The 13,867-nt window shown below is 39.7% G+C and overlaps 1 protein-coding gene and 1 pseudogene across 6 annotated transcripts in view; both read left to right on the top strand.

The window, feature by feature from the left end:
* HECTD1 (HECT domain E3 ubiquitin protein ligase 1) overlaps positions 1–13,867 on the top strand; it is an 89,178-nt gene that overhangs the window by 13,889 nt on the left and 61,422 nt on the right. For all 6 annotated transcript variants that reach the window (XM_045841248.1, XM_045841250.1, XM_045841247.1 and 3 more), the window contains exon 3: positions 12,750–12,984. In XM_045841248.1, coding sequence (XP_045697204.1) covers positions 12,750–12,984 — 235 coding nt within the window. The remainder of the gene's footprint in view (positions 1–12,749; positions 12,985–13,867) is intronic.
* On the top strand, positions 2,109–6,245 carry LOC123820379 (annotated as a pseudogene).

The raw sequence follows: 13,867 nt of genomic DNA, 5'->3' as shown, positions 1-13,867 counted from the left end.
TATCCTTTCTGGGACTGGGACTGCCCTGGAGGTGAAACTAATGAGAGAAAAGAGAAAAAAATAATAGGCTTCCTCTCCTGTCATTTTGACCACAGTGGTTCCTTTTCTCAGTTCTCAGTTTTCATGGGCTGTGCATGCTCGTGGCACCTCCCTTGTACTGTGCATGGGCCACTCCAGGGTTTTGTCTGGAGCTTATACTTGAGGTTGGACTTAGGGCCAGATTGGAGGGAAAAAACCCACACTCTGTCTTACAGAGGCCCCTTTTCTTGGTCCTCTCAGTTTTTGTTACATGCTCCTACTACGTAGTGTTGAGACTTGTTTTCTCTCAGTTTGGGAAAGAGGAGAGGGAAAAAGCCCTTAAAACTCACTTCCATCAAGGATCATTACTTGTTTTGACTTCCTTCCCCAATCTATCTGCTGTTGTCTATTTTTCAGAGTCCTCAGATAGTTGCTTTTTTGTGTTCTGTCCAAGATTTTCGGTTGTAATCATTGGGAGGGATAGGCTATATAATAAAGCTTACTCCATTTGACAGCTATAAACTTGACATTTATATTTTTAGGAGTTATGAAATATGTTTGTTTCAAAATTTGGAAAAATCAAAGTTTAGAGTATGAAATTATCTATAATTGCACAATCTAGAAGTGAGTCATTTTAACTTTTTCTCTAGTTTCTTCTCTCATGATAAATACCACAATGGATGATTTTTTTCCTTTATTATCTTCATCTGAGGAAATCCTTATTGATTTTCAGAGAGAGGAGAAAGGAGGAGGAGAGAGAGGGAGAGAAACATTGGTGTGAGAGAGAAACATCAATTGGTTGCCACTTGTATGTGCCCCGACCAGGGACTGAACTGCAGCCCAGTCATATGTCCTACCTGGGAATCAAGCTCACGACCTTTTTGGTCTGTGGGACGATGCTCCAACCACCTGAGCCACACCAGCGGAGCTCCTTTTCCTTTACCTAATATTTCTATAAAACTATATTTGTATCACAGCAAATCCTTAGTATTTTTTGAAAACTTGTATAATCTACCATATATGTGTCATGTACTTAATCATGTCTTTGATATTAGATATATAGGTTTTGTCATAGTGATCATTTTGTTATACACATCATTTTGTTATACACATTATTGCCTAATAACATTTTTTGATTTGCTGACTTCAGAATTACATATAAGTGGAAATCAAAGTTTTCTTTTCTGTTTGAAATAATTATTTTAAAAATTCTGACTAAATATTTTTGTCTAAAATTATTGTTTCATAACTTCGAAATGCTGTTTTTGGTAGAGGACCTTGTGGTTTTTTATTGTCTTGTACTTCAGGGTTGGTTGTAGGAAAATCTAATTGATGATAATGTTACAAGTTTTTGTTCCCTGAAGGAATGAATGAGGTAGTTAGTAAATTTTTATTTTTATCTTTTAAGAGAAAGCAGAATGAAAATTGTAAAATGATGTTAATATATGCCCAGTGGTAGTGGTAGTTTTATGTTTTCTATCTGCCTCAAGTACATGTTTATATAGAAGTAAAGTCTGTATCAAACATACAGAAATAAAATTTGAATGAGTGAATTTACTTTGGAATTTATTTATGACTTTTGCTATTGTAATTAGAGGGGGTTTTTTTGTATCTTGAAGTGTTTGTGTGTGTGTTTGTGTGTATATGTATACAACTTTAGATTCTTTATTTTCTTGGTGGGGGTTTGACTATTCTGTGTTTAATTGTAAAAGTTTGCTTATTCTGTTACAGCCAACCAAATTTTATGAAGTTAAAAGATACCAATTTAGGAAAATTTAAAAGTACTGTATTATCATTCTGAATTTGTGGCATAGGAGTGGGGAAATAAGTACTCTAAATGCTTCTGGTGGAATTATACATTGATATAGCTTCTTTGGAAGTCATTTAGATAATATATGTCAAACTAAAAATGTACACACAGAAAGCCCTGGCTGGTGTATCTCAGTGGATTGAGTGCCGGCCTGTGAACTAAAAATACGCACACCGAAACACTTCTGAAAATCTTTCCTTCGTAAATACTCGTAGAGTTGTGCAAAGATATACTTCAAGATTGTTCATTGCACATAACCTCATATTTGTCAGTGCACAAAATGACACCTTACAGCCTCCTGGTGACCTTGCTGCTGTATTGGCATCTGACCCTCTCTGAGAAGATTGTGTATGGACACATGGATGGTCCAGCCAATCAGGAGATCAAACCGGGCAAGTTGTACTTGTGACTGTGGCCTGACCACATGGCCATACTGCTGACTGCCCAAGGTGGCTATGCTGTTCACCATCCACTGTGACCATCTGATTGAGGCCCAGTTTGGAGGTGAGAAAGATCTGTGTTGGGCCAAGGACATAAACTAAGAAGTGTATAATTACAGATTCCAACTTTGGTGTGCCAGGGCTTCTGGTGCCCTGGTTCTGGAATCACTTACCAGATCATTCTGGAAAACTATGCATACCCTGGGTTTTTTCTGATTGGCACTGATTTGATACCCTCAGTGGAGGTGACTTGGGGACATCCACATTGGATTTGGGGTTCTGATGCCCTAGACATCATGGATGGTATCCCCTGGGAGCTGAAGTGCCTCGGGGTGATTGATGTGAAGCTGATGGGCTCAGTCTCTAGTAGGGCTTCCCCCAAAGATGTGACCTTAAATGTGGTGGGTATCCTCACAGAGAAAGGTGGCATGGGTGCTATTATGGAGTACCATGGGCCAGGCATAGACTCCATATCCTGCACTGGCATGGCAATAGTCTGCAACATGGATGCAGAAATGGGGGCCGTGACTTCAGTCTTTCCTTACAACCACATAACGAAGAAATACCTGAGCAAGACAGGCTGGCAGACATTGGCAACCTAGCTTATGAAATCAAGGATCGCTTGGTGCCCGGCTCTGACTGCCATTATGACCAACTAATGAAATAACCTCAGTGAGCTGAAGCTGCATCTCAGTGGACCCTTCACCTCTGTCCTGGCTCACCCTGTGGAACATGTGGGCACTGTGGCAGAGAAGGAAGGATCGCCACTGGACATCAGAGTGTGTCTGATTTGCAGCGGCACCAACTCTTGCTATTGAGGACATGAGATACTCAGCAGCTGTGACCAAGCAGGTTTTAGCTCATGAACTTAAGTGCAAGTCCCAGTTCACCATCTCACCAGGCCCTGAGCAACACTCTGCCACCATTGAGCAGGACGGCTATGCACAGGGTAGAGGGATGTGGGCAGTTTGTCCTGGCCAATGCCTGTGGCTCCTGCATTGGCCAGTGGGACAGAAGGACATCAAGAAGGGGGAGAAGAACACAGTTTTCACCTCCCACAACAGGAACATCATGGGTCACAGTGGAATGAACCCTGAGACCTGTGCCTTCATTACATCCCCAGAGACTGTCAAAACCTTGGCCATTGCTGACACCATCAATCAAGTTCAGCCCAGAGACTGACTTCCTGACAGGCAACGATAGCAAGAAGTTCAAGTGGAGGCTCTGGATGTGGATGAGTTTCCCTGTGTGGAGTTTAACCCTGGGCAGGACACCTACTAGCACCCTTCCAGGGACAGTAGTAGGCAGTGGGTGGATCTGAGTCCGGCCAGCCAGTATCTACAGCTTCGTGAGCCTTTTGACTAGTGGGATAACAAAGACCTGGGGTATTTGCAAGTCCTTATTAAGGTCAAAGGGAAATGTACAACTGACCACATGTCAGCTTCCATCTCAAGTTCTCTTCTTTTCTCTCTTTTTAATACATTTTATTGATTATGCTATTACAGTTGTCCCATTTCTCCCCCTTCATTCCCCTCCATCCTGCACACCCTCTCCCACCCACATTACCCCCCTTTAGTTCATGTCCATGTGTCATAAGTTCTTTAGCTGCTACATTTCCTGTACTGTTCTTGCCCTCCCCCTGTCTATTTTCTACCTACCATCTATGCTACTTACTCTCCATACCTTTTCCCCCTCTCTCCTCCTCCCACTTCCCTGTTGCTAACCCTCCATGTGATCTCCCTTTCTGTGGTTCTGTTCCTGTTCTAGTTGTTTGCTTAGTTTCTTTTGGTTTTGTTTTAGGTGTGGTAGTTAATAATTGTGAGTTTGCTGACATCTTACTATACATGTTTTTCTTTTTAACTTCTTTTCTTAGATAAGTCACTTTAACATTTCATAAAATAAAGGCTTGGTGATGATGAACTCCTTTCACTTGACCTTCTCTGAGAAGCACTTTATCTGCCCTTCCATTCTAAATGAGAGCTTTGCTGGATAGACCAATCTGGGATGTAGGTCCTTGCCTTTCATGATTTGGAAGACTTCTTTCCAGCCCCTTCTTGCCTGTAAGGTCTCTTTTGAGAAATCAGCTGACAGTCTGATGGGAACTCCTTTGTAGGTTACTGTCTCCTTATCTCTTGCTGCTTCTAGGATTCTCTCCTTCATTTTTACCTTGCCTAATGTAATTATGATGTGCCTTGGTGTGTTCTTTCTTGGGTCCAACTTCTTTGGGACTCTCTGAGCTTCTTGGACTTCCTGAAAGTCTATTTCCTTTGCCAGAATGGGGAAGTTCTCCTTTATTATTTCTTCAAATAACTTTTCCACTTGCTCTTCTCTTCTCCTTCTGGTACCCCTATAATTCAGATGTTGGAACATTTAAAGATGTCCTGTAGGTTTCTAAGCTTCTTCTCATTTTTTTGAATTCTTATTTCTCCATTCTTTCCTGTTTGGTTGTTTCCATCTTCCTTTTGGTCCACTCTATTGTCCTGAGTCCCAGTTTTTTCCCATCACTATTGGTTCCCTGTGCACTTTACTTCATTTCTCTTATCGTAGCCTGCATTTGTTCATTTAATTTGCGACCAAAATCAACCAATTCTGTGAGCTTCCTCATCACCAGTGTTTTGAACTGTGCATCTGATAGGTTGGCTATCTCTTGGTCGCTTAAAATGATGGGTTCTGTGGCTTTGATTTGGTCTTCTGTTTGAGCCATCTCTCTCTCTCTCTCTTTTTTTTATGTGGCTGCACCTGTTATAGTAAGGGGGCAGAGCCTTAGGTGTTCACCAGGGCAGGGCACTCCAGTTGCTGGGTTGTGACGTTGTATGGTCAACGTCACAGGGAACAATGGTGGTTGCTCTGTTCTCTGTGGGACCTCAGTCCCCTCTGCTGCTTCCCCCAAGCAAACTGGGCCTTTCTGGTGCCAGTTCCCATGTGGGTGGCTTGTGCACGCCTTGGGACCCTTCAAGGGCCTCACCTGTGAGTCTGGGTGTCTCTCTGTGCACCTCAACTCCCACAGGTGACCTCAGTCAGTGTTCTGAGGCTCGATTTCCCAGCGCTGAGATCTTGGGTTGCACACACTGCCTTGCTTTACAATCACTGCCTCACTGAGTCTGCTGGTTGCCGGTTGCCACCCCTGGGCCGGGGTCTGCCAGCTGCTGCCTTCGCAGTCAGGGTCCACCTTCTTCGGTCTTGCATGCCCCGGATGCCTTATGTGCCCGATCCCACCGTTCTCTGCTCTCCACACTGTGACCCCTGCCTGGCTGCTCGTCTCTGCCCCTCCTACCGGTGTGGATGAACAGGTCTATTTCAACTTCTTGGTTGTCTGACTTCCATTCAGATCAATTTTCTGTCAGTTCTGGATGTTATTCTGTTTCTAAGTTGTTGTTGTCCCTATCTTGGTTGTGCGTGGAGGTATGGTGCGCCCACCTATGCCTCCATCTTGGCCGGAAGTCCCTCCTGGTTCAAGTTCTGTGGGCACCTGGACAACATCAACAGCCTGCTCATTGGTGCCATCAACATCGAAAATGGCAAGGCCAAGTTTGTGTGTAATGCTGTCACCCAGGAGATTGGTCCTTTTCCTGACACAGCGTGCTACTACAAGAACCATGGTATCCAGTGGATGGTGATTGGAGGTGAGAACTATAGTGAGGGCTTGAGCTGGGAGCATGTAGCTCTGGAGGCCTGCCACCTTGGGGGTCAGGTCATCATCAACGTGAGCTCTGCTGGGATCTACAAAACCAATCTGAAGAAGCGGGGACTGCTGTCCCTTACCTTCACTGACCCAGCCCACTACCACAAGATTCGCCCTATGGACAAGCTGACCATCCAGGCCCTGAAGGACTTTGCCCCTGGCAAGCTCCTGAAATGCATCACCAGGTTCTCTTGACAGCACCCAGGAGACCATTCTCCTGAACCAGACCTTCAACCAGACCTAGATCTAGTGGTTCTGCACAGGCAGTGCTCTCAACAGAATGAAGGAGCTGTAGGAATAAGGTCCTGTTCTGCCACCACTGCCTACCCTGCTCCTCAGACTCAGCTTTTGTGTCACCAAGTATAATTCTGAATGTCATCAGAATCAGATGTGATCCCATTTAGCCATGGCTTCCTGCACTAACGTGCGGTCAGAACTGCTGCCCTACTCTGCCTCAGCCCATGGAGTGACCCATGATTACATGGTTGTTAAAATGTTTCAGCTCCCTGCCTTCCCATTTTTAGTTTTATTGATATCTTTTTTCTCTTTTATTTTATTTTTGATTTTAGAGAAAGGGAGAGGAAGGGAGAAAGAGAGGGTGAGAAACATCAGTGTGAGAAACACCAATTGGTTGCCTTCCATATGCACCTCCAACTGAACCCACAACCTAGGCATGTACCCCGATTGGGAATCAAACAGGCAACCCTTCAGTTCGTGGGATGACCTTCAGCCAGCTGAGCCACATAGGCTTGGGCTGCTTCAGATGTTGAGTAGCTCCATGCAACTGTATTTATTTTTGATGACAAGACTCCCATCTAAAGTTTTCTTCCTGTCCATTTCACTGGTGGCTGAAGGATTTTAAAGAATCTTGCTCTTGCAAGAAAATAAGAGTCCCCATTCAGTGACTGCTTAAAAAAGCATTGTTCATTGCAGCACTGTTTCAAATAGTAAAAAACTGTAAATGACTTAAATAGTTAATAAAGTATGGCTATTCATTATATTGGATATTTGTAGATATTAGCAAGATTGAGTAAGGTCTGTTTATATTTATGTGGAAAGATGGTCCCAGCATATCTATTGAGGAAATGAGCAAATTACAGGATAGTATTTATAGTATGCTCCTACTTATAAATAAATAACAAAAGCTTAATGACTAGACCCAGGAATCATCTGGTGACTTGTTCTCTCACAGGCCCCAAACACTGGCTTTTTCTAATTGGGATCTCTCCTGGGTTTGTTAGTTGCAACACCAGCTGGCTTTGTGATGTCGCTCCTTGGGTTTCTTCATAGCATGGTGGTTATGTTCCAAAGAGTAACAGTTCTTAGGAAAGCCAGTAGAAGCTTTTATTGGTTTATTTTAGAACTCACAAAGTGGTCACTTTCATTATAGTCATAAGCCTGCCCAGATTCCAAGGATGGGAACATAGACCCTGTCAATGGGAAGAGTATCAAACTCATACTATAGAAAAGAACATATAGATATGTGGGGTGGGAGATAGTGTTGTGGATATTTTTTGAAAATATAGTCTGCCGTGTTACATAATTCTGCAAGCTTCCATCCTTTGCACATGCCATTCTTCTTAGAATATAAGAGCTCTTGTCTGCTTCTACCATATGGATAACTTCTACCATATGGTTTATTGAGCATCTTTTATGTCCTGAGCACTGTACTACATATTTTACATACATTATCTTAAATCCTTGCAATGGCTCCTCAATTCAAAAAATACCTTCATTTAACTCAAACTTCTTTTTTTGTGAAGTTTTTCTTTTCGCAGATCTCAAGTTGAGCTTTCCTTCTAACAACTTTTTATGAACCTAGATCTTTCAGAACTATGATAATCAAAACAGCATGGTATTGGCAAAAGACACAAAAATCAGTGGAACAGAATTGAGAGCCCAGAAATAAAGCCATGTATGTATGGGCAGATAATTTTTGACAAAGGATGCCAAAATACATGATGGAGGAAAAAAAGCTTCTTTAGTAATGTTGCTGGGAGAATTGGAAAGCTACATGCAAAAGAATGAAATGATTGCAGTTTGTCCCCATGTCCAAAAATTAATTCAAAATGGATCAAAGACCAAAATATAAGATCTGAAACAAAGAAGAAAGCATAGGTACTACACTTATGGACCTTGGTTGTAGAGAACATTTTATGAATTTAATTCCAAAGGCAAGGGAATTAAAGGCAAAAACAAATTAATGGAACTATATTAAATTTAAAAGCTTCTACACAACAAAAGAAACCAGCAACAAAACAAGGCAACTGCTGGAATGGGAGATATTTGCAAACAGCTCCAACAAAGGGTTAATATTCCAAAATATATGAAGAACTTAGAAAATGCCAAAACAAACAGTCCAATTAAAAAATTAGTAGAGGGTCTGAACAGGCACCTCTCCCAAGAAGACACACAAACAACCAGATAAATGAGAAGATGTACAACTTCATGAGCTAATGAGATTCCCATCTCAAACTTGAGTGATGGTTGTTTTATAATTTAGTTGTAATTTTGATGTGGCTGTGTGAAGGTGTAAGCCATATTTGCCTATGCCGCCATGTTGACCGGAAATCCATTAATGAATTTCTTACTATTGAGTAAAATTTGTATTCTATGAATAAATATTTTTTTACCTAAAAAAAAAAAAAAACAAAGAAAAATAACTTTGGTTATAGACGGGTGAACTGCATAGTCAGTCTAGTGAGAGATTCTGATTAGGAAGCTGTTTCAGTAATTCAGATATGAAATAATGAGGGTTGGAATTCAAGGGAAGGGACAGATATTAAACAGATTTAGTAGATAAAACTATCATGATTAGGTATTGGATTTTATATTTTAGAAACTGGAGTTTGGAAGATTTCATGATTTTTTTTTTTTTTTTTTTTTTAATTTGAGTGACCAAGTAAATGGTAGGTTAGAGAACAAATAGTATGGTGTTTGGTAGGGTAACCTCGTTTAGTTTTGGGCATGTTGTGTTTGGTGGTTCCTGAAACATCTCACGTAATGATAGATGAGTAGGGGATGCAGTTGATTCTGCAGTTCTGGGATTTAGGAGAGCAGTTTGGGCTAGAGTCTAGACTTGTCATTACTGGGGCATTCCCCTGCACAGATGCTCTCTTCATCTTGCTTCTGCTCTGACACCCTATGCCAGACTGACTCTCTCCTCCCTGTAGAGATACCCTCTTCAACACTAGAGCTAGACATATCTCTTATGTGGTTGTCTTAAGTGGCTATTTCAGCTTAGATTAAGGTAAAAGTATGTGGAGAGAAGTGGACAAATTTAGAATATATTTTAGAGGAAGTTTGGCGGGATTTAACTGATGGATTAGATGTATAATGTGAAGAAATGGTGGAAAAACTAAGGATGATTCTCAGGTTTCTGGCTTTCTGGATGACTGTGACATTTACAAAGATGGTGATTTGGGGGTGGAGGTACATAGTAGATGTTTTACTTTTTGAATGTGCTTGTTTAAGTTGCCTGTGATCATTCTTAGTGGAGGTAGTGATATGAGTTAGTTTGTCTGGGGTGGAGATCGCATTTTGGGAATTTTTATAGTATGTGATGAGATTTATATCCATGGTGCATAAACTAAGGGAATAGATGATATCAACTAGAGAGAAAAAGAGAAGGGAGTTGATGACTGAGCCTACATTGGAAAACCAAGGAAGTCACAAATTTGAGAAAATTGAAAAAAAAGTTGTGAAAGACTGATTGCAGACATTTGAAGAAATGTAGCAGAATTATTGGACATTGTGCTCACTTAAAGTTGGTAATCACAAATTTATAGTGAAATCAGATTTCTGAATTATGTAAATACTGTTTTTTAGTTAATTCCTGACGACATGGATTCAAACCCAGGGAAGGTTATGGTTGTAGCCCAGGGAAAAGGTTAGGGGCTACAGGGGCTTGCTCATGGAAAGTAGTCATTGCTTTCTAAAGAATGTAAGACTCAAGCGGGATTCAACGACTGAGTTGAATTATCTTTGACCCTAGGATCTTTCTTTGGAAATGACATTAAGAAGTTCACCAACAGCTGGAAAGACAGTCTTATATGTTTACATTATACTGGTTATATTAAACAGGATATTTACCAGAGTATGTTAGGAAACATAGTTATTAATAATTAGTTTTAGTTTCAGTATGAATTTTCAAGTAATATAACTATAGTTTTTTCAAAATTTTTTATGTTTTAGAATTCATTAATATTGGCATATTTTTCCTTTTTGGCTCAATTTGTAGTCATATGTATTGTTGAGTTTTGTCACTTGCTTTGGTTCTAAATTGAAAACTTTGTTATTTTTCTCTGTATGTGTGTATATATATGAATACTCATAAATACTTTCTCATTGTTGAAAAGGTAACGGAGGAGCTATAAAAATATTTTTTCGCTGTTCAGTAGCCGAACGTACAACAGATGTTTTGTACCATACATTTAAAAAATTCATGAAGCAGGTTTTCATTATGGCTGACATGAAATAAGCTCTTGTGTACACAGACCATCTTTATTTTTCTCTTAGAAATGAAATTAGTCACAGTTAAAATTTAAAAAGCTATGTTTATAACTATTTCCCTTCCTATCACCCTCCCTCCCCCCTCCCTCCCCCTCCCTCCCTCCCTTTCTCCCTCCCTTAAAAATTTCCCTTTAACCATACTTGTTCAGGAGATTCCTCGTACCAAATTTGTAAATATGGACTACATAGTCCCATGAAATATGGAAAGTTATGCTACATGTTTATCTTCCAGATTTTTTGACATGCAGTTTTTGCCCTGGATAAGAAATCTAGATGAGTAATTTTATGTTTAACATAAAGCATATGGTAGGTTCATTCTTGTCATTTGATTAATGGACTGTCAACTCCAACATTTTATTCTTTCTTCAATAGCTACTGTTTTCTAAAGAAAAAAAAAATGACTGTTTTAGACTATGTTGTCCTTCAGTAGTATTATCACTTGTACAATCTCTTCAGTTTACTACGTATGCATATGTAGAGAGCTGTAGAAATGCTTCACGATTTTAATATGCTAGTCAGTCTTCTTACCTTACTGGAGAACAAGGGGACTATTCCCTGGCCACAATGCATTTCCTCCTCAGGAAAATTACAAGTGACTTCTGATGGTCTGAATCATTGAGTCAAAGAAAAGGATCTCCAAACTGAGACTCCATGTTAGTTTTGGATGGATTTGGTGGCCTGAGATGGTATTCTGCCAGCTGTAAGGGGTCCCTATTTTTACAATGCATGGCCAAGCTGTCTGCAAATAGAAGTACTCGCACTGGGTGTTGGGGATATTTGCTACCTCTTGGTCTTCATGGTTTTGGTCCTCTCGCTATAGTAGGATCCCTGGCCAACATCTTGGCTTGTCGTGTCAACTCCATTGACTACCTTGCCATGCTGAGGCACCACTGCCTCTGCAGCACAAGTTTTATTTCATTCAATAAAAGATGAGAATTTAAAAAAAGTGTTGCTGGTTAATAAAACCACCCGTGTTTAATCAGTGGTTTGTTAATCATGCAGTGCAAGGGAACTTCTAAGATCTTTGTGATAAATTCCTGCTGCTGGACCCCTTAAGTTACGATCATCTAAGCAGATATTAAAGAGTAAAGTACTTTGAAGTTCATACACATATTTTTAAAAAGCTGCTAAGGATATGCACACACTAAAAATTGGAGGAAAAATAATTTTACTAAAACATGGAGCGTACTGTTTTGTGTTACTTGTAGCCTGTATGCAGAGGAGTTAGAATAGTGTATTTGAAGTTATATAACTGAGATTTTTACTAATGTAAATTATTCTTTTATATATTTTAAGTGTTGATTGAAATATAGGGGATATTATTAATAACTCGAAGATTCTGCTTTGATAAAACCGTCTTTCTTTTTTTTTAAATCCTTACCTGAGGACATTTTTTCATTGCTTTTAAAGTGAGAGGAAGGGTGAGAGAGAAACATCAGTGTGAAAGAGCAACATTGATTTGTTGCCTCTTGAATTTGCCTGGACCAGGGATTGAACCTGCACCCCAGGCATGTGCCCTGACTGGGAATCAAACCCGCAACCTCTCTGTCATGGGACGATGCTCCAACCAACTGAGCCACACTGGCCAGGGCAATAAAACTGTCTTACACAGGTTTATGTAGCATGTGTTAGACTATTGATAGGAGGGAAGGGGAGCTAAAGTTAATTAGTTTAATATGGTGACAAGGTACTAAGTGTTTTATATATATAATTTTATTTAATCTTCATAACATCCATATAAAGTAGGTATCATTTAGATATTACCTTTGTTTATCAAATGAGGAAATAGGACCAGAAAGGTTACATAACTGTTCTGTGTTTTACCCTGGTCTGCTAAACCCCACATCAACATTTGTTCCCAGAAAATATGAATTGAAGAATGTCCGTGCATTCAGGAACTCTTAATGTAAATAAGGAAATAAAGCAATACATTAAACAATGTGGGCACTGTTTTTATGAGGTTTTAGGAACATGAAAGCACCAATTAACTACTTGGGGAGGTTAGGGAGGGTTTTACAGAGCAGTTGAGGTTTCAGCTGAGTAGGAATATTTTTAACATGGTTTCAAGTTAATACTGATACTTTAACCTGTTTATACCTTGATATTTTCAGCAATGGTGATATTAGCATGTGAGTATTGCTAAGGAATTAAAAGCAATGTGAGAAATACTACCTAATACACATGCGACCCAGAATTGAACATAAGTTATAGTTTTATCTTATTTTGTTACTATTTTGACGTTAAGCGTTTAGTAATTCTAGGTGTAATATGATTTCTTTCACTACAGATGTCCTCCTCGCACTTTCTTACCAGCGCTCTGCAAAATTTTTCTTGATGAAAGTGCTCCAGACAACGTGTTAGAGGTAACAGCTCGTGCCATAACGTACTACCTGGATGTGTCTGCAGAATGCACACGAAGGATTGTTGGGGTAGATGGAGCTATAAAAGCACTTTGTAATCGTTTGGTTGTGGTTGAACTTAACAACAGGACTAGCAGAGACTTAGCTGAACAATGTGTAAAGGTAAGTCTTATTTATTGGCCCATTGAAGATAACTTAAAGAATAAAAAATATATTTTGATAAAAAAAAAACAAAATTCTTTCCATTACCAGTCTTATTTTATTGAGAGTGGTTGAGAACAGCGGAAGTCATAGTCCTTGTGGCACTGAAGGAGATTCTGTATGGCTTAGGAAAAGAAATCTTGACTTTGAAGGAAAATTGGAGATCACTGATAATGCTCTTCTTTGCTGTCTTAGTGCTTTTTAGTTCTGGTAACCTCTAATAATTTTGAGAAAGGTTGTTGCTGTTCTCGGCCAAAATGATTTTGTATGAAAATAGTAAAAACCACCAACAGAACAACTAACCCTGACCATGGGTGCCGGGTATTGTACTAAACACTTTATGAGGATTAACTCATTTAAAATTAAGTGGCTTTTAAAAAAATTGGGGCAGAATATTAGTTAATAGCAGCACATAAATTTCAGGTGTACAACTTTTATTTAATTTTAATGACAATTCTGTATGTGGTAGGTACCACTAATATCACACCATTTCTATTTTAGAGGTGAAAAAATTTTAAGCACACTGAGATCAAGTATGACTGGCTGGGGGTGATACAAGCAGTAGCAAGCCAACATTAGAAGATTATGAATTTGAAGATTAGGAAATCTGGTTCTGGAGCCCATGGATTTAACATTTTGCTATATTCTTTTAGAGTTAGCTGTTTTGTTTTATTCCTGGCAGGGCTAATTTTAATCTTTGTGACTCAATGCATCAGTACTGGGTCAGTAGTTGACTGGAACTACTTATGAACACATTTAGATTTTACATGGTTCTCTTGCTATTTTTTTATGATTCTTGCTGTTCTAGATTAGCAGTTTTCAAACTTGTTGTCTCCTGATCCCT

Source organism: Phyllostomus hastatus, unplaced genomic scaffold (genome assembly GCF_019186645.2).
Source record: "Phyllostomus hastatus isolate PE091 unplaced genomic scaffold, TTU_PhHast_1.1 phas_contig_348, whole genome shotgun sequence".
Classification (NCBI taxonomy): Eukaryota; Metazoa; Chordata; class Mammalia; order Chiroptera; family Phyllostomidae; genus Phyllostomus; species Phyllostomus hastatus.
This window is presented reverse-complemented; position numbering and strand designations above follow the sequence as displayed.